This window comes from Belonocnema kinseyi, chromosome 1 (genome assembly GCF_010883055.1).
Source record: "Belonocnema kinseyi isolate 2016_QV_RU_SX_M_011 chromosome 1, B_treatae_v1, whole genome shotgun sequence".
Lineage (NCBI taxonomy): Eukaryota > Metazoa > Arthropoda > Insecta > Hymenoptera > Cynipidae > Belonocnema > Belonocnema kinseyi.
Genome location: NC_046657.1, coordinates 90,368,275 through 90,389,857, shown reverse-complemented (window position 1 = coordinate 90,389,857; position 21,583 = coordinate 90,368,275). Strand labels below are relative to the sequence as shown.

At 28.1% G+C, this 21,583-nt stretch overlaps 1 protein-coding gene and 1 long non-coding RNA gene across 3 annotated transcripts in view; one reads left to right on the top strand and one right to left on the bottom strand.

The window, feature by feature from the left end:
• The window catches only part of LOC117173759 (trafficking protein particle complex subunit 2-like protein), a 6,837-nt gene extending 3,285 nt beyond the window's left edge, over positions 1-3,552 (bottom strand). Inside the window, exon 1 of one of the 2 annotated variants that reach the window (XM_033362411.1) lies at positions 3,500-3,552. In XM_033362411.1, coding sequence (XP_033218302.1) covers positions 3,500-3,505 — 6 coding nt within the window. In that variant the 5' untranslated portion in view covers positions 3,506-3,552. Of the gene's footprint in view, positions 1-3,406; positions 3,455-3,499 lie in introns of those variants that run through there. The other variant, XM_033362407.1, reaches the window with a different exon arrangement.
• Positions 3,553-4,564: 1,012 nt separating this feature from the next.
• LOC117172176 lies at positions 4,565-15,773 on the top strand. Its single transcript, XR_004466976.1, has 4 exons — positions 4,565-4,701; positions 10,617-11,012; positions 15,296-15,422; positions 15,626-15,773. It is a non-coding gene; the product is annotated as an uncharacterized LOC117172176 (long non-coding RNA).
• Positions 15,774-21,583: the final 5,810 nt, after the last annotated feature.

The window sequence follows — 21,583 nt, the reverse complement described above, 5'->3', positions numbered from 1 at the left end:
TCCTGCACACAAAATTGTTTTAAGAGCTTCCAGATTTTTTCTAATATTGTAAATCTTTTGAAATGTTTTAAAATATTTTTAAACATTCTCTTTGAGTTATGTTTTTTTTTTCAAAATAAAAAATCATTTTAAATCTACCCAAAATTTTTTATTGTTTTCCTAGTATTTCGAAATTCTTGAGGAGCTCCAAATTTTGTTCTTTTCTTTGTAACATTCAGAAACCTCCAGCTTATTTGATCTTTTTTCTAAATTAATGCTTATTTAACTGTTCTTTAAGAATCAAAATGAAATTGTTTACCTTCGAAATACAAATAAAAAAATTAAACAATTATAATCGTAACATTCCAAGTTTAAATTTGTCACTCTGAAATTGTGACAATTCATTTTCAAATTGTTTACTATTGAAAATTGTTTTTTTTTTATTTCCAAACCAAATAGATTAAAAATGGAATATCTTATACTGAAATAATACTTCAAAAAGATTTTGAAATTGAATAAAGGCGTTCATTTAAGAAGCCATTAATTCAAACTTTACACTTGTGTCACTACTAAGGCTTATTGCAATTAAATTAGTTCAAATTTTAACGTTAAAATATATAAATTATATCATTTTGAACAGATCTAGAATCACCTTGTAAAATCAATCACTGTTTAGTTTTTAATACTCGAACTGCAGTTCAATTTTCAAATTTACTTTCATTTTCTGATTTGTCCGGGTCGCGAGTCTAACTTAATATTTAAAACACCTTTCGTTTTTTTGAAATTGTAATTTTTCGGTTGTAACTTACGGGACAATAATTTTATTCTTTTAAAGATTTTCTACAAATATTGTTGATAATTTCTAAATTCTCATAAAAAATGAGAAGGTATTAGTTTTTTATGAAAAATAACTTTTTCGGATTTTATCAAATGTCGACCTTTTGAGGCCCCTTGAGTCAGAAAAACAAGTTTTTACGTCGGGGCCTGTTTGTCTGTCCGGTGTCGTCGTTGTTGTAGTTGTCTGTATACCGGATTACTGTTCCGATTGGATTGGGCTTTGACACACTGTTCGAGGGACCAAAAAGAAAGATCAAGTTCGTTAAACAGCCATTTTTTGATAAAAATCCAAAAAGTTGAAGCTTTTTCAAAATTTTTGAGATCACTTTTTTCCAAATTTGCAAATTTTATCGACAGCTATTTATGGTAAAAAAAATATGAACAATTTATCCTGACAACTTTTTTTATAAAATCAAACTTACCAAAGTTAAAGGATTTTCAAAATCCAATAAACCAAACGAAAATGGACATTTGAAGCAAAAAAAAGCTTGATATGGAAAAAAGTCAATAGGCGAAAAACGCTACTTTTTCAAGTCCCCATGATTATTTTATTACATTCTCATCCATAATGAGGAGAGTTTTATGCGAAAAATGATTTTCGCGAATTTCATTAAATTTCGACGTTTTGAGGCTCCTTGAGTCAGAAAAACAAGTTTTTACATCGGAATCTGTCTGTCTCTCTGGCGTCTACGTCGTCGTTATTGTGGTTGTGGTTGTCTGTATATCGTATAACTTTTGAAAGAATAGTCGGATTGGATTGTGGTTTGACACACAGATTTTTTTATTTTAAGAATTGTATGTAAAAATTGTACTATTTTTATTTTTATAACAAATATTTTTCTTCAATTAAATATTTGCAATAAAAGTGTTTCGAACAGATTTTTTAAAAATCTTTCGGGAATTAAAATTAGTATTTATAAGTCGACAAAGGTTTGTTTTTTTACCAAATTTGGCTTTCGTCTAAATTTTTCCAGTTGTTTTTACTATAGTACAATTTACGTTTGCATCTCGAGCGAAGAAATCCATTCTATTGTTTGACAAATATTCTTTGTAAATCAATATTTTTTACAGAAAATTACCCTGAGTGACAGAACGAAATCGGAAACAATAAGAGTTAATTTATTCAGGAACAAGCTTTTTGAACAAAAATGACCTTGAGTGAACCTTTAATATATATTTGTTAATTTTTACAAAAATCAGGCGTTATTTTCTTACAAAAAAAATAATAATTTGTGGGGGGGGGGCAAATTATCAAAAAATAAATAAAACTTGAAGTTGTATGATTTTAATTTGTAACTGAATAATTTAAGAGGTTTCAATCTAAAATTATCGAACACTCTCCATTCAAAAATTCAGATGACATATTTAAATAGCTTTAAATTTGAAATTATTCAATCAATATATTCTGAAGACTACAAATTTAAAATGTCTAAATTAGTAAGGCTTTAAATATTTTTTAAATTGCTGTTCTGGAGACTAAATAGAACTTATTCTTTTATTAAGAAATCACAAACAAAATTGTTGAAAAAAAGTTTTTAAAATTGTTTTAAAAACCTTAAAAAAGGTCAGAGGTTTTAATAGTTCAATATATGTGACAGAATCTCTTCAAATATGAAATCAGTCTATACTTTTTCATGTTTGAGCTACAATTATTCCATTTTAGAGTTATAAATTACAGTCGTGAAAAACCAATAAAATGTTTTAATTAATTTATATATCAAACAAAAAACCTTTGTATAATTCAACCTAAATGCAGCTGCAAAAATTTAATTTGAAATGCGTTGAATTCAAGGTATAGTTAAAAAAACTGAAAGCAAAGGATCGACTTTCAAAAGAAGCGAAAGAAAGTGACTCGCTGGATTGCAAATGAACATGGAAAATGGTGTATTTTCGCATTTTTAAATTTTAAATTCAAACTTTATCGCCTTTTAACAATTTCAAAAAAGTTTGAAAAATTCTGAAAAATCAAACAATAAGGCTGTATTCTGAAAATGATGCAATTTTCACCTTAAAATTCAAGTTCTAAACTGAAGGCCTAAAAATTTGCAAATCTTACAATTAGTGTTATGTAAATTGTATTGGTATCTTAAAAGAGTATAAATAGTTTTTAAATTTTCTGCAGTTTACCTTTTTTACATACCTAGATGTCAAAAAAGCCTACCCAATTTTTTCAAATTTTAATCACTTATTTTCTAAGAGAAAATCAGTTTACCTATCACTGAAATGGATTAGAAAAAATGGCCAAGACCCAAGATTAAAAATTGGATGTACAGCGAATTTTTAAACTTTTAATTGAGATTATCTTTAACTTTGTGATATAAAAAAATTCCATACACATTTGTTTTTAATAATACTGTAGGAAAAAATCAACAAGTTCGAGCGCCGAAATTGTAATTGGAGCAAATTTTCTGTAATTCTATGGGGAATTCTTTGGTATAAATATTTGATTATTTCAGTTTAAAAAAAAAATTGTTAAAGAAAAATGCTTTCAGCACTTGTTTATCTTGAAATGTCTTTCTATAATACTTTTTTTTAAATTAAAAATATGATTTTTCGAGAATTTTTTTTTATAATTAAAAAAAGATTGTACCGAAAACATGGATCAAGCTTCAGATTTGACAAAATTCAGCGATACATACATGTCAAACTTTTCTAACCTCAAAAAATTTTTCTACTGCCTTACCGTCATATTTTACGAAGAATGAAAAAACAAGAATTCGACTTCGTAGTACGATGAGGGCAGCACCTCGATAGGGCAGAAAATGTGATGTCCTATATATATAATTCCCCACTCCGACGCCCCGTACCGCATCTACTTGATCTACGTTTATAATATCTTTGACCGGGAGAACACTAAGGTTTTGAAATCAAACTCAATTTATCACTTCAAAGTATATTGTTAGCATATTGAAGTTATTAATGTTCCATTGTTATACTCTATGTTCACGTATAAATATTTCACTAACAAACAATTGAGTTGGTTGTTACACAATTTCTGATTTACATATTGATAATTTGTTTATAATATTCGGCGAGAGCCGATCGCGACGACGCGCTTCGCGTTTAAGTAATTTGAGCTTTCTATTTGAGATTTGATTTTTATTACATAGTCTCAGAATAGATTTAATCTAAATTTGTTAAGTTAATTGTCGCAGGTTTAAGGTAAAAATTGCGGATCCGAGATACAAAGAATCTGCCGTTTTCCCGCTGTGCAAGCGAACTTATTACCTTCGTTTTGGGTGGGGATTCCCTCTCTTTTTGGTTAAAACCAATGGAAATGCTGACGTCATAGAATTTTCCGATCGTTTATCCAATAGTAAAGTAGGTCATTTTACTCCGCCTACAGGAAATGAGTCATAATGTGACTCATTATAAGATTGAAATATAAACATTCGCAAGTCCAAAGTCCTTAGCTATTGCGTTTTACATTTGTCTTATTGCGCCGTAATATCATAAAGATACTTAACTATGACTCATATTTGGTACTAAAATAGCGATGACCTAACGCTGCGTTTTTTTTAAGTATAATTATTATTTTAACCCTAAGGCAGAGAGAAGTATGGTTTTGACATATATTGCCATCTTGTAACATTTATATAACTTCATTCCACCCTAGTAACATCACGTATATTCGTGAACTAATTTGAATTCTCCCGCTAATCCGTCATCTTGGTTATGCGCGATAGAATTTAGTTCCCAATTGTGATTGTGATATGTGACTCACATATCACAATCATGAAGGCAAATGTTTGCTGTGTGGACTGTGTGACAGTGTGAAGTCTGTCCCACTTTTGTCCACTTGATCAACCCTTTTACATTATTTATATTCCATACATTTTGAAGAAATCCTTTGGACCTTTGTGAAGAAAAATGGTGCAAATGAAGGTAAATGTTATTTACTTTATTGTAAAATATATATTTCTCAATCAATATCTTATGTGACAAAAATATAAAAGGTTGAAGATTGATGTGTTTCATCGTTTTTGCTCCGAAAGCTATAATGATTTTGTTAATTTTTTTTATTCTTTAACTGCGTAGATAAACAATTTAGAATTATATAAAGGAAAGGTTTTGTTTAATTTCTTTTTAAAATTTAATAACATTCATCATAAGGATTGCAGCAAAGGATAACCTCAAATTTTTTTGAGGATCGAAGAAGGGCTCATAAACTTATTTCGCTGGGAGTGGAAAGGCCCCTCGAGGCTTTCAGAAATATTTTCTAATTTTAATTTTTAAGGACTATCTAAATGTAGAATTTCGTCGCGCATCTTTTTTCCACCGCGGTAAAAGTAGTGACTTTTCTACTTTTCTAACTAAAGCCTTTTAATTCGTTTTTCACTTCAACTCGTGCTCAATCAGTAAATTTTTAGGATTTTTAAATAACATTTTCAGAGAATGTAGTTTGAGATGTTCTTCGACTGATAGAACAAAAGTTCAAAAATTTGTAAAAAAAAATTGTAAATTTTTTTCTGATGCGTGGCGCTTATCGGATTTCTCTAGCGTTTCGTTCATCGAGCGAATTTTGAGCAACAAAAACCTTCCAGCAAGAAAGTTGTTAAGAACAATACAAAGAGGTTTTCTGGAAAATTTTAGCCCAATCCAATTGATATTTAAGAAATTATTAACGTCTCAATACTATAGCAGCTAGACGACTCGCGCGCAAGCTGTAGCGGGGTCTCAGATCCGATTCATAATACATTTCCCCGGCGCCAAAAATAAAAACGAATCAAGTAATGAGGCAAAATCAAAGTATTATGCATAAATAAATAATTATGCATAATGTAAAATAATTTATTCATTTAATATTATGTGCAATAGAATGGTTCTATTTTTGACGCAAATTGTACAAAGGTGAAACAAAAAATAATTCAACGATTCTCAATTCCGAGAATTTTTCAATGCTTCAAATTCGTGGAATTGAAAAAAGCGAAAGATCGAGAAAGTACATTTGCATGGGAAAAAAATTAACAATTTTTTTGATAAATTTTTAAATTCCTTTTGCTCTATCAGTGGAAGGACATTTCGAACTACATTCCTTGAAAATTTTATTGAAAAATACGAAAAACGGACTGAGCACAAGTTAAAGTAAAGAACGAATTAAAATTGATTAAAAAAAGCAAGTTTTTTGGATTTAATTGGAAAAGTAAAAAAGCTACAACTTTTTGCCTCGGGGGAAAAAGATGCGCAATGAAATTCTACATCTAGATAGTCATCAAAAATTAAAATTCGAAAATGTTTTTGAAAGCTTCAAGGGGCCTTCTCACGCTCCCTGCGAAATAAGTTTATATGCCCATATTCGTTCCGGAAGCTCAAATACACTTATTGAAACTATCTGCTGAATTCCCAATAAATCAATTTAGACACTTTATAGGCATAAATTTGGTATAATAACTATTCATTATTTCATTGCGAATTTCTAATTGACCTTATTCGAAAGTGCCAATTTTAGTATAGATTTTAAATTTCTAAACTTTGTAAATCTCATAAAAATTTCATTCATCAAAAGTATCGTTATTACTCTTATTTATTATAGTCTATTACTAGTGCATTTCATAATAATTCCAATATCATAATGTCATTTTGCTAAAAGAAGATTGATGATTTTTTGAGGATGTAATCAGGCTTTTTTTAGTTTCTATACAAGCTATAAATGAAATCAATTTTTTATGACTGCAGAATATTAAAGAAATCGAATCAACAATTGTGTCTAAAACCGAATTGCTTTTATACTTTGTGTTCAGAACGTTCAAACGTTTCCAATAAATTATTTTGCTGGGTGTACCCGAGAAAATGTCGGGAATTCATGAGCAGATCCGGGAATTTTTGGACCTAAATTAAAATATAAATTTTTATTTTCTGCGTAAAATTATTATTATTAAATTATACGACTCAATTTTAAAAGCCTGTGACGAGCTGAACCTCGTCGATTTATTACCAGCCAATCAGAAGCTGGTAAATCTTTGAAATTTACTGACCAAAACTTGGCACAGACAATACATATGTCTACTATTGCCAGCATAAAGGTCAAAATCTGAGAGAAATATCTTCTGTTTTTTGCTGCCTTATTTCTGCTATTTTTTGTCGATAAGTTGGTTGAGGTGACATTAATTTAAAAAAATACGTTTTTAAACTCCTATGAATTGAACCGTTGAAAAATTTCATGTTAAAAAATATAAATTCACGTTGTTAGGGATTGTGCACAAACTACGTAACGCGTTTTTCTTTTTTCCATATCGCTGTATCACTGTTCACTTCAAGGAAATGATATTCTCATCTTTATTTAAACAAAAGAAAAACGCATTTCGTAGTTTGTGAATGATTCCTTATTTGTAATTCTCTAAATTGAAGAATGAATCAATAGATTTTTTAGTGTTGTAAATTATATAATTTAGAAGCAATTTTGAATTAGAAACATTGAAAATTGAACATTTTGAAATTGATATTTTAAAATTATATGTTAAATTATCTTAATATAAAGTCGCTTCGAATCAATAACTTTTCAGTTGTTATTTATACATAAGAATTAAAGCATTTTACTTGCTACAACACTTTTTTCGATACTTTCAAATTCAAGCCTTTAAAACTGAACAATTTTAATTTTCAAACATTTGAATTAACAGTTTCAAAGCTAAACGATTTTCAAAACGTTTATCAAACTTAAAATGTTAAAGATGGAATAATATTGAATCTTACAAATTTTACTCGAAATTATGTTACTAATAATATGAAATTGTATGAAAATTGTACAGTTTAAAATATAAATCTACAAAAATGAGCAAATTAAAATGGCAGGTTCATAAAATGTTAAAGATACCCGCATAAGAATATTATTTAGAACGAACATTATTTTTAAAAGACACCATTATACCTCTTCTCTTTTCCTTCTATGAAACTCCTACCTTCTGACAATCTTGTGAGTCGACTTCCGTTCTAATCAGCTCAACTGCTCACGCTAGGATAAGATAGGGCAATCTGCTGATTTGACGTACGCGGAATACCGCCCATGAAAATTCCACCGGAAGGAACCGAAAGTATAAATCGTATTTGATAAAGAATTTTAAGAATATCAATTTCGGCATAATAGAAAAAATGATTATGATATATCGTTTATGACAACGTTTAAGGCAATCATGCGAAATAGTTAAAAATAATCGGCGAATAATTTCATGACTTTCAAAATAGGGAAAATATATTTTGGGAGTCATGGAATAATTCGCGGACTTTTTCTATCTTTCGATGGTCGCCTTGAACCTTGTAATAAACGCTATACGAATTTTTTATAAATCTGTAACCTATCCTAAACTGCCGTGCAAAACAAGCAGTAACTACATTTGGAATATTGCCCCCTGATTCACAATTATTTATAGTGTATTTAGGTGAAAAACAATTGCGAATCAGAGGACAAACCCAAAATGTTGTTACCGTTCTCTTGTTTTTAGGGCAGTAAATTCAGACAGTCAAGTAAAGTTTTCAATACTTATTTTTGCCGTGTGTTATATGCAAAATCTTCATAATTGCCTGGGAATTTTTTTTTAATTCAGGCAATTTTTCGCGAGCTTGCTTCATTTTTTATTTAAATTGGATTACACAATTCGATAACAATGATTTTTCGTGTTTAAAAGGAGCTTTATATTACTGCATTTAAATATTTTGTTAAAAATTCGTTTTTTTTTTGTTTGAAAGTGATCGCCTTTAGTTAAAAATTAAAGTATCTCGTTGAAAGTGTATGTATTTTGCTAGATATTTACCAATTTGTTTGCAATATTTTTTCTCTCTTGACCAAAAAATCTTGATTGGTTAAAAATTAATTTAAAAAAGTCGTCTTTTGATGAAAATAACTGTTTTTAATCCAGAGGAGAATGTAACTGAGAGGATAAATGTAACTTTTTAATCAAGAGGATATTTTATTTTTCTATTTTGTTAACCTCTTGCTGTTTAAGATTCATCATTTTAATTGTAAATGCATCTTTTTGGTTGAAATATGCAATTTTTAAAAATGTTTTGTTTGAAATTATTTTTAATCTAAAAAGGTAATTATTCCAGTTGAATATTCCATCACTTTGGTTAAAAATTTATCTCTGCACGTATTGAAATTTCGGGAGATTAATTCACGGCACTACTCCTTGACTTTATGACGTTTTGGCGCGAGAACTAAGATCTCGGAACATTTGCTTTTAAAGCATAGGTCTCAAAGTTTCAGGCATTAGGTTACGCCCTTTTGCTCTGAGGTCTCGAATTATATGCTTTTAGATAACAGAGTTCGAGACTTTAAATCACGTAAAAAATGTAGTTCTAAAATCACGCTCTTCCGTGAATTACTTTCTTGAAATCTCTCTCCGTGCAATTGAAAATCACTTTTTTTTAACCGAAAATTTAACTAATCAATTTTTTGTTTCCAAAATTATATTTTTTATTTGAAAATTCGTCTTTTTGTTACTAATTAATTTTCATGGGTGAACATTCATCTCTTTGGTTAAAAATTCAACGATTCCAGTTAAGTATTAATAATTTTAGTGAAAATTTCAACAGTTTGGTAGAAAATTAAGTTTTTGAACTGAAAATTTAACTATTCAATTTTTTGTGGAAAAATTCATCTTTTTGGTTGAAAATTTTAGTATTACAGTTACGTATTCATGATTTTATTTTAAAAATGATCATTTTCGTAGAAAATTCCACTTCCAGTTGAAAATTCATCACTCAAGTTGAAAATTCAACTAATAAAGGTGAAGATTTATCATCTTAGTTGAAAATTCATCTTTTTGATTGAAAATACAAGTATTTCAATTAAATATCCCTGATCTTATTTTTAAATTGATCATTTTAGTTGAAAATGGAACAACTTGGTTCGAACTTTTTTGTTAAAAATGTATCTTTTTGGTTTAAAATTGATGTACTGCAGTTGACGATGCATCATTTAAATTAAAAATTCATCAATTTGGTTAAAAATTTGTTTTTAATTTCTTATTGTATACTGATATTTTTAGTTCAAAATGCAACTTCTTGGTTGAAAATTGATCTATTTTGTTTGAAATTGAACTGTTTAGTACTTCAGAGAAAAATGCATGAAAGAAATGTTATGTTTTCAGTATTATTTAATTATTGAATTAATCGGGGGTTCGTCGCTGAATTAAATGATTAGAAACTGAAAAAACATCATTTATAATAAACTCGCAAAAACTATATATATTTCGAATTGATAGTTTTAGATAATGCGAAGTATTTGAATAATTTGTGTAGGCACCCTGTTGGTGAAATTGTCTTATTATGATACCTTTGAAGTGTAAATCATGTAAAGCATCCAGGGATTCGAACGAAATTAATGGGCATTTTCAGATATTTTCCAATTATTCCCTAAAATTCTAAATAATTTACCTGAAAATAATGCTAAGTATGAAAAGTCACTAAAAAATAATGCAACTACGGAGGCTGATTGTGAAAATTATGTTTTGTCAAAGTTTTATGTGGAAAGAAACAAAAAAAAAACGTAACGAAAGTTTCGTTACGTTCCTTTTCGTTCTTTTTTTATATAAAATACGATTAACACATAATTTTGACATTGTGCCTTCGTAGGCTCATTATGTTTTTATAATTTTCTAGACTAAGCTTAGTTTTTAGGCAAATTGTTTTAAATGTATCGTAATAATTGGAAAATATCCAAAAGTGCCCCTTAATTTCGTTCGAATCCCTGGAAGCATCGGAAACCTGAACTTTCACTTAGTTTCACCAAAAGGCCTTTCCACGTACATTTTCTGTGGGGCTCTTTCAGACATCATTTTATCATACTTTTCTTTTCATTTTAGCCGAAGATTAAGATCGGAAAGAAAGTAGCAGCTGCTCCCATAGCTGTGAAAAAAGTGGAACAAAAAAGCAGAGGAACCAATGTTCAGGCGAGGCCGTTCAGCCTGAGCGTTACTTGAGTTGATTGTCCGCATCCAGAGAAAGCTGTTCTGTCAAAGAGATCGAAGGTCCTTCCTCGAATTAACTGGATCACGAAATTCATCGACACGCCACTATCCACTATGTTTAAAATTTTGGATAAATACAGACCTGAGTCCACTGCAAAAAAGAAGATGCGTCCGCGAAGAGGCCAAATTATATCCGCAATGGAGCCAACGCTCCAACGATATTCGTTGAGCAAAAGAAAGCTCAGCTCGTCGTTATCGTCCAAGATGTTACAAGACCTCGACAACATTGAGGTAAATTTAAATCCAGAACTTTTGCTTAGAAACATTCATTATCTAAAATATTTAAAGAGGAATTTTCATAAACCTGGAAATGTAAGGGAATTTTCTCGAAACCATGCTTAAATTTGTTTAAAATTGTAAATAAAATTGAATAACAATCTTTTTTCTTTATAAAAATAGCTTTAGCTTACTGGATTTAACTATATTGTTAAAATTTCCTCTTTTGGCAATTCATTTTTTGAAAGGAGAGTTGAATTATTTGGTTCGAAAGTCATGTATTTTGTTGAAAATTCAAAAGTTTGGCTAACATTTTTTTTTTCTTTTGCCTGAGAAATGCTTTTGGTTGAAAGTAATTTTTTTTAAGTAATAATTTAATTGTTAGATTTTTGGTTGAAAATTTATCTTTTTTAGTTGAAATTCCGTCTATTTGGTAAAAAAATCAATCTTTGTTGAAAATACATCTTTTTTGTTGAAAATTCAACTACTACTCGGTTACTCTGGGCGACTACTCTTTTGGTTACAAATTCCTTTTTAGAATGAAGATTCAGTACTTTAATTAAAAAATCATATCTTTGTTTGAAGGCGTAACTATTTTGTTGAAAATTCTTCTATTTTTTTTTTTTTCGTAACAAATTAATTTTTTGAACTTGAAATTGAACTAATCGAGTTGAATATTTCATCATTTTAGTTGCAAATTCTTACATTTGGTCGAAAATACATTTTTTAAATTGAATACAGGGTGGCTGCTGGACCGGGAATTTTCTGAGACCGGGAAATGACAGTGAATTTATTTCTTGACCGGGAATATTACGAATTTTAAGAAGAAAAAATTGCCCAAGTTTGATTTCAACAGTTTTGTAAACAATGAAAGTATAAAAAACTGAACAATAATTGATTTGACAGAACGATTCTAAATCTGTTCAAAATTTGAGAATTTCCAGATTGCAACAGTTGGAATTCGAAAGTCTTAATACGAATTAAGATTAATATAATATCATTTATTCCGATAATATTATTTTTAAATAAAAATTTTAATGATTCATCAATAAAATATTTTTAATTCATAGTTTTAGGTCTTCCTTCATATTATTTTTTATATTAAATTGAATAAATAAATAACTATATTATTTTTATTAGTTTTATTAGCCATTAAAAATTTCACTGTTTATTATTTATAAACAAAATTTGAGTAATTTCAAGAGATATTTCGTAGTTTTAAAAAGATTCAAAATTAATTAAAAACTTGAAATGCCTTCAAGTAATTGAAAAGAAATGTGTTAACATTTTTGTTTAGAACTTCTAAATAAATTTTAAAATTAACCGAATTGTTCCCAAAACTTTTGGAAGATCCTGCAAACTAAAGAAAAATCCTTAAAATCTTCCAGGTTCGGTTTTGATCATTTTGGAAATCTCTTTAAATATTTTTAAAGTTTCTGTTACAATAATTTTTGAAAATGACAGATCATGCTCAATTTCCCTAGGAATCTTAAGAAAATGTTTTTATTATTTTTAAGCCTTTCACAATCCTTAAAAAGTTTCTAAATTTTTTGGTTGAAATCTGCAAAAATCTGCATTTTGTTTTAAATTTGGCTGTGGGTATTTGCACCGAAATTTTGATACGATTAACCCAATTTTTTCGGGTTACAAACTTTTTATAAATGATTTAAAATCATTTCAAGTTCTAAATTTAATTTTGATATTTTTAAAACTTCTAAATATTTCTGAAAATTACTTTAACTTTTTCTACAAATAATAAGTGTTCCTATTGTTATTTATAAATTCAAAGTTTAATGGTTTTTTTTTAATTTGCAGGATTTTCTAAAAGTTATAGGAAAGATTCAATTAATTTAAAAATATATTTAAACGTTTCGAAAAAATTCGAACAATAATTTTAAATTTGGAAAAATATAAAACCACTTCTCTAGATTTCTCAATACTTTGAAATAAAATTTTTAAGTTTTTGAAGGATGGTTAAATTATTTAAAATGAAAATAATATAACTTATAATTTGAAAAATTGTTAAGTTAAACAAATTTTATTTTTAATTTTTTAATTTATCTAGCTTAAAATTACTTTAAAAAATATAATTTTGAACATTTTTAAAATTCATTGTTTGATTTTTTAATTTAGAGTATTGAAAATGTTAACGTGGATTTATATTTTTGGAATTTAATCTGAATCTTTGAAATGTATAATTTATAAAATTTATAAATTTTGAAGTTTATGTGCATTTCATTAAAAATTATCAATTGAATTGAGTTCGATTTTTTAAATTTCATTGGCCGTGAAAAATGTTTGCGAACCGGGAAAAACCCGTAAAATGACCGAGAATTTTTTTCTTCGATTAAAACGGCCACCCTGTGAATATTTTCCTATTAAATTTTGGGTTTTAAATTTATTTTTGTTTAGTTCGAAATTCAACTACCTATTTAGTTGAAAATTGATCTTTTTTAGTTGTATATTCATCATTTTATTAAAAAATGTATCACTGGTGAAAAATGAAACTATTTTGTTGAAAATTATGTTTTTTGTTCGTTCAAAGTTAATGGTTTAATTAAAAATGTAACTATTCCGTTTTTAGTTGTAAGTTTCTATTGTTTAGTTAAAAATTTAACTATTTGGTTAATAATTGATTTATTTTGTTGGAAATGCAATAGTTTTACTTAAAATTTGAGAAATTTGAAGCTTTTTTAATTGAGTTTAATATAGTATCCACATTATTTTCACGTAATAGAACATATGTCCCCATATTCGTGAAAAAGCTGCTTATTTTCCGTGTCTTTAAAGGGTACAACTGAAAAAAAAATTTATAATAAAGTAGCGAAATTGTATGCATATTCAGTAGATTGTTTAAAAAAAATCGAAGGGCTTGAATGGCTCTTCACTATTAAAAATTAGAGCTGCGTATATTGCGCTTCTGATTGCAAATGAAGTTCAATTTCTATAAAAAAATAACATATTTCTCATTGTATCAGCAACAAATTTTGCAGAGATAACCTTTACTGATTCCAAAATGAATGAACATGAACACAACAAAATTGTAGTTAGGTTTCGCAACTCAAGAGAAGTTGAAAGTAATTTGACTTCATTTTTGATGTGTTATTTTATTAACTCTGTCGGCATTAAAAATATTCATTGAGGTGGTTCCCCGCCAAATTGGCATCCTTATGCAACGTTCTCAAATTACACCTCAATTTTTGTTAACAAGTAGAATTACACTACTTTAAAATTAATTATTATACACAGTAAAAACAAATGTTGATATTCGACCTAATTTCAGATTTGACTTTAATTAAGGGCATGTGATACTTAGAAAATGGTCGATTTTACCAGTTTTAGGTTCCCCTGGCTTCTTTTCTAGAATAATAAATATTTTGTCTTAAAAATTTAGGAAATGATAGCGAACATGCTAGCGGACGTCCCCACACATTTTTTTGTGTTTTTTCATCCAAAAATTTTTTATGTTGCTAACGTGCGTGTATATATCGAGATTATGTGTATTAGAATTCACCCGAGCGTTACTTCCAAACTACACAATATTTTTGGCCGAAAACTTTGGACTTACAAATAAACATAGTAACTAATCTCCCGGAACTAACCTTGTTTGCAGGCAATCAAAAAAGTTTATTTCATAAATAATTTCCAGATTATCGGAAAGGCAGAGATGAAAAACGACGTAACCTCAAAATAATGCATATGCATACAATTTTTATTTAGCACAATAAAATTTTTTTGTTATTATTCCTCAAAAAAGAGTCCAGGGACCCCGGTTATGATATTTTATAGCATCTTCGAATTCAGTACTAAAAAATTTTCATTTTTGTGGAAAAAAGCCGGGGAAACTGTATTATCACATGCCCTTAAGAAAGCAGATAAATTCAAGTATACAGAATTTTTCTGAATAAAGTGCCTATCTTAAATCAGCATTTCTCGACTGAAATAAAGTAAGCTATAGACCTAAATTCTAATATACAGTTCTGAAAGTAAGCGGAAGGCAACATGAAATAAAAATTTATATTTTCTACACTAGCTGGGAAAAATTTCTTGTATTTTGCAGTGACTCGGAATTAATAAAAGTTTAACATACTTAAAGTGCATTAAAAAATCTCGGATTTTACTCATTGCATGTCCCTCCTTAATTTCAATGATGCTAGAATTTCTTCACCTGAGGGCAAATACACATGGTTGTTTTTGTTCATAGGCTGACAGTTGACTCTGAGAATGCAAATTCTTCAATTAGAATATTGTATCTCTTATCGTGATTGCTACATTAAATATTGAATGCTTTTTTTCAGGTTATCCTTTGATTTGTCAGTCCTTTGTAGAGATATGGGAATTTCTTATACTGTATTATGAAAGGCAAAGCTGGTCTGGGAAGAACTCACCAGTTTAGAAACGTGTACGGCAGTTGCTCTCACACAGGTAATTTATGTGTTTATTCGACGTGATTTTGATTTGATTAAAATTTGAAATATTTATCATGATGAAGAATATTAGAGCCAATCCAATGATTGCTTGTGATGTATCAATGTATCAATGTATCTAACTGATGATACTTACTTTTCTATTTAATTTTTAACTGAATCTGAAATTTGCTTATATTTGTTTTAAACTTATTTTTACAGGTTGATTCTGGTGATAGTCGAAAAGGCTGAAGAACTTGCCCAAAAGCAAAGTTATACCATCTCAAGTTGAGTTTTGAACTTTATCTCCAATCAATAAATATTTGTGTATTTTATTTTGAATTCGACCTTTGTGCATTCCTATTTTCTTACAAAGAGATCAAATAAAACACTACTTTTCGAATATTTAATCCTACCCTATTCTGTTTTTCTAAAAATTAGCAAAACCTTCCTAGAACCGCCAAGTTCACACTGCGAAGGGCTTAGGAACTCTTGATTGATATTTTTTTTGGAATTTGTATGTCGTCTACGATTTTGAATATCAAACGGCCAAAATTTTTCTAAAAACCTATCAAACGACTCCAAAAAGAATGTTTGAAATATATTAAAATTTGTTAAGTTGGCACTTCAGTTTTGAAAGATCGATAACATCATTTTGACCATCAAATGACAATGATAAAATAAAAGACATTTCCTGCAATAGGGTTTCAAATAAAAACTTTTGATAAAATTATAGAAGTATGTGTTCCCCAAAAACTTTACATTAACTATGTGAGAACATTAAAAGAAAATTAGAACATTTAAACATGAAAAAAAAACCAATTTTAGAAATGATGCGAATATGAGAATGAAAACTGAATAAGGGCTAAAAATATCATTATTTCTATACTGCGTGATGGAAAAGTTAATTAAAATGGTATAGGTATGTGGTCATTATTTGCAGTTTTAGGAAGGTGAACTTTTTTTATTTTCTGTGTTATGTCGCAAAAACCAAATGGTCCATATCCAGGTTGTCATTATGATTTTTAAATTCATTTTTTCGAGTGGAAGAAAAAATTCATTTTATATATTTAGAATATGTATCGATAAATAGTGGTCAAAATTACTTATCTTCATATTGTATGTGTTTTCAGGGTGACCACTGAACCGGGAAATGACAGTGCATTTTTTACCTGGAATTTTATAAATTTGTAGAAGAAAAATCTACCCACGTTCGATTTGAACAGTTTTTAAATAATTAGTGGAATTCTTTTTCAATTATGCTATTATTTAGCTTACAATGCGTAATTGAACATTTTTTTTAATTCAAAAATTTTCCATTAAAAATCTTTATTTCTAAGCTTATATTTTTAATTTAAAAAATTTTTAAATGCTTTCTGAAAGACTTGAACGAATAAAAAATGAAAGCCTTTTATGTTGGAAATTTTGGACAAAAAAAATTTTTATTTAATAAATAAATCAATTTTTTAAATTTATCTGCACTTTAAGTAATAAATAGTGAACAAAAACGATTTTAAACCAATTCAAAATGTAAGAACTTTCAGATTTTAACGTAAAAACGGTTTCAATTTGAAAGTCTTAGTCATTAAACAAATGTGAACATGTGACTGAAAGTTTATAAACTATTTTCGACTTACAAATCACTTGATAATAATATATTCTTAATTAAAGAATTTTATTAAATTTAAAATATTGTTTCAGTCTAAAATATTAAATTTTTAACCCATTCAATTTGACATTTTTAATTAAATAAAAAAAATGGTTGAATATTTAGCAATACTTTAATTTTTATTTAAGACAAGTAAATTGAAACCAAATATTCTAAAGTAAAGAATCTTTAACCAAATTGTTTGACATCGAAAACCTGGAATCGTTGAAATTTGGAAGCGCCTTTAAACTTTGAACGTTACAATTTTAATTGTTGTATTTGAAAAATGCTTCATTTGTAAGTGAAATTTTAAAATTTTAGAATGTTTTCCTAAAATCTTCTAGAATCTTTTTTGAAATTTTTTTTTAAATCTTTGAAAAACTTTTTAAATATTCTCTTAAAATATTTTTTCAAAATGAAAATTTATTTTTGATTTTCCTAGAAATCTTAGGAAAATGTTTTTATTCTTTTGAAGCCTTTTATAATTTTTTAAAAGAATCAGAATCTGCGAAAATCTACATTTTGTTTTATATTAGGCTATCATTTCAAGTTTTACATTAAGTTTGAATCTTTTCACAACTTCTACATATCTCTCAAAATTACTCAAATTTCGCATACAAACAATAAAAATTCATTTGACAGGTATTTATAAGTTCTGAAAAAATTTCCAAAATAATTTTAAATAACTTCCAGATTTCTCAAGACTTTGAAATAAAATGTTGAAGCTTTCCAAGGATGTTTAAACTATTTAAGAAGAAAATAATTGAATTTCTAATTTAAGAAGTGTTCAGTTAAAATTTGTTCAATTTTTCAATATTGGATGTTTCTAGCTTAAAATTCCTTAAAATTATATAATTTTGGAAATTTTAAAGTTGATTGATTGATTTTTTAATTTAGAGCATTGATAACGATAACGTGGATTTATATTTTTTTATATTGAAAAATGTTAGTACCTTCAATTTTATACGCGTAAATTATTGAGCATTTGAACACAAAATTTCTTAATTAAAAACTTAAATTTCAATTTTAAAAGTTCAAAATTTAACAGTTCAACTTTGAGTGCTTTAATTTAAAGCTCAGTTTTAATGACCTCAAGTGGAAAATTTTGTAGCTTTAGTGTTCTATTTTTTTAATTTCATTGACCGTGAAAAATGTTTGCGAACCCGGAAAAAACTAGGAATTTATTTCGTCAATTAAAACGGCCACCCTGGTTTTTTCTAGTATTTGTTTTCTCAGGAGCAAGTCATATTTTTAATGGCTTTTATTCGTTAAACTAAACTAAAACCTGTTAAACAATTATAATTGGTTGTATATTAGGGCGTATGGAAGAAAAAAAAAGTTTGCACAAAGTTCTAATAGTAATGACAACTTTCTTTTGGCAGTCAAAAAATCTCCACTAAAGTTCTATCAGAAAAATTCCTTCTGTCGCCACATCGTAGATATAGTTAAAAACCTCAAAAAATGAAGCACTTCTTCAAATTTGAGCAGCAAACCTTTTTTTAAAATTTAAATTTTCAATAAAAATAATTCACAACAAGCAGAGTTAAATCCGAATAGGGATGATTCCGTTAAAATAGTTTTTACCCTCCTGAAGTTTGAAAAAATCGAAAAAAGTAGTAGACTTTTTCGCTATTTTCTTAGAGCCATGCTAATTTCTCGACTATTTGACCATATACAATGTGTGATATACATTAATGGGAATGAATTTGCAATATGTTGTAACAATAATATATAATGAGTGTCGACATTAAAATGATTTGTATTGACTTTGAATTACAAGAAAATATTTCAAATTAATTTTATGGTCAAATAAAGAGTAATGTATCACTTAAAAATATTTTCTTGTAATTCGAAGTTAATAAAAATTATTTTAATGTTAATATTCCTTATATATTATTGTTGCAACATATTGGAAATAAATACCCATTCATTTATATCACACATTATATGGTTAAATAGTCAAAAAATATTTAAACGGAATTATTACCATATAGGTATAAATCAGCTTACTTTGAACTATTCTTATTGATATTTTAAACCTGAAAAAATTTTCTGCTATTCAAATTTGAAGAAATGCTTCGTTTTTTGAGATTTTTATGTATGACTACGATGCGGAGCCAGAAGAATTTTTTTTTTATTATGAAACTTTAGGCAAGTGTGTTTGATACCCTGAAGAAAGTTTTAATTGTTATTCGAACTTCGCGCAAACAAATTTTTATTCGATACGCCCTATTGTATATTTTTCAGATTTAAAACACAATTGTAATGGTATTACAATTGCGTTTTATATATATGTTTCATTGAAACTCATAATTAATTACACTCCTAAAAAAAATCAATTTCTGAAGAAAACGTATATAACTTTAGGGTACAAAAATATCTATTTACATTTGTTTATTACATTAATTCTGGTGCTATGTTTAGGAATCATAGTATCTTCTTTTTAGGGTCCTATATTTTTTCAGCATATAAAGTGTCTCCAGTTCCTTTTTGACGTATTCTCCGTGCGCCAGCATTTTGTCTATTTTTTCTGAATTCTGTTCGTCTTTGTTTTTGCGAAACACTTTTCTCAAATTTGTTCTAAAGAAGTCGTAACCTTTTGGGTAATCCCTTCCCATGAAAAGTAGCTGGAATTAAAAGGGCACTTTAAATAAATAACACTTTTATTTTAAATTTACAAATATAGTAACTATTTTAATTGTTTACGTACTGTTTTGTAGAGATCGATGACTTTCTGTTTTTGAGACATCATCAACCGATTACATAAGTACCGATTCTGTAAATAAAAACATGATACACAATTTATTGGCAAACTTACAGATCATATTAAACTTTTAATTCTTATTTGGTATGATCAAGAGAATAAAATTATAGATTGTTTCATAAATACCTTTTCTTAGAAAAATGTATGCTTATTATACGCAAACAAAATATACGCTTGATTCCCAACAAGTATAGATAATTAAATTGTAATTCCCGTAAGTGTAAAGATTGTAAACAGTTGTTAGCAGCAGAGATACTGTCGTTGCCTGATCTTTGACAGAAGTGACATCACAACCGATTCGCGGCATTTCGTAGCATTTCGTCGCTCCTCGGTTAAATTAATTTCAAGGTGGAGCCACCTTCACTTTTTAAATAGTGTTTACACTTATTGACGAAAAGATTTTCTTCCTAATAATTAAGCTTTCAAGTTCAAAATGTAATTTAAAACGATCTAGCTATTTTTAAACCTTAATTCAACTTGTATGTGAATAATATAAATAGATTAAAAAGGTAAAATAAATAGAAATTAAAAATTACACTTTATATATGCAGTATTCACAAACGCATATAAGTAAAGTCGATTGGAACTTTTAAAACATTATTGTTCATTATATTTTGATGTGAAATTTAATCTCTTTTATTCGTATTTAACGTTTGAAAAAAAAACAAATTACAATTTTTCGATGAATTCCGTGCTTTTTGTAAGTACCACTATTATTATTGCCGAGGCTTCAACTAATGAATTTAAAATGAGCTTTATCCCCTCATGATGGGTTTGTTTGCATTACATGTATACACACAGCCACACACTACCAATGAAAGTACTGGATCCTAAGAAATGCGTTTCGTTGGTTTATTCAGAGTGCGGATCCAGAGAAGGGCTGGGGGGTGGGGGGCAATTACCCTTTCCCCTCCGCTCTCAAAGGAGAGGTTAATAATAATTTTAAAGGTATTTCTTCGCTTTGGAATTTTATTATAAATTATATAAATATATTAATCATGAATATTATAAATATAATTAACAAACCTTTAAATAGGAACCATATTTTTATATTTATATAAACTGCGTCTTGTCTGCCATGATATAATCAATAATTGAGGAGCATAAAATATTCATAAAATTTTCGAAGTCAAGCATAATCTATAAAAAGATTACTTTCAAACAGCAAAATTTAGATTTTTAACTTTGATACATTATACATGTATAATTGTATACATGAACTGCAGTTCCACGTAGCAACAAGTTTTACTGTTCTGTTAAATTACCAAAAAAGGGCCGTTTACTTTTCAAAAATTTGGATTTTAAAGCAAGTTTTCTTATTTTAATCAATTTTTTAAATTCTAAACAAAAATTGTATTGCTAAAATTTGCATTAATATTATTATTATTATTATTATTATTATTATTATTATTATTATTACACCATTAAGCCATTTCCCTTTCGAGGTAGGCGTGACTCACTCGGTAGGCGAAAGGAGTAGTGTGTGGAAGGTATAGAGATTTTTCAGATTGATCCAGAATTCTCGTGCTATTTAAGTAAATAACACGTCCGTTCCGCAACACTGCTCCGACCCAGGTTGCTGATCAATCTCTCTAGCAATCACCCCAAGCGAAGAACCTCACGAAGGTGTTACGTAAGGTTCCCCACTTGGGTCCATTAGTGACCAAGGTCTTTTGTTTCAGGCGTCATTCAATCTACTAACACTCTTTTTATTAACTATTTGCCGCCATACTTTCCTGTCCTGGCATACTTCTCTAGCTTCTTTTAT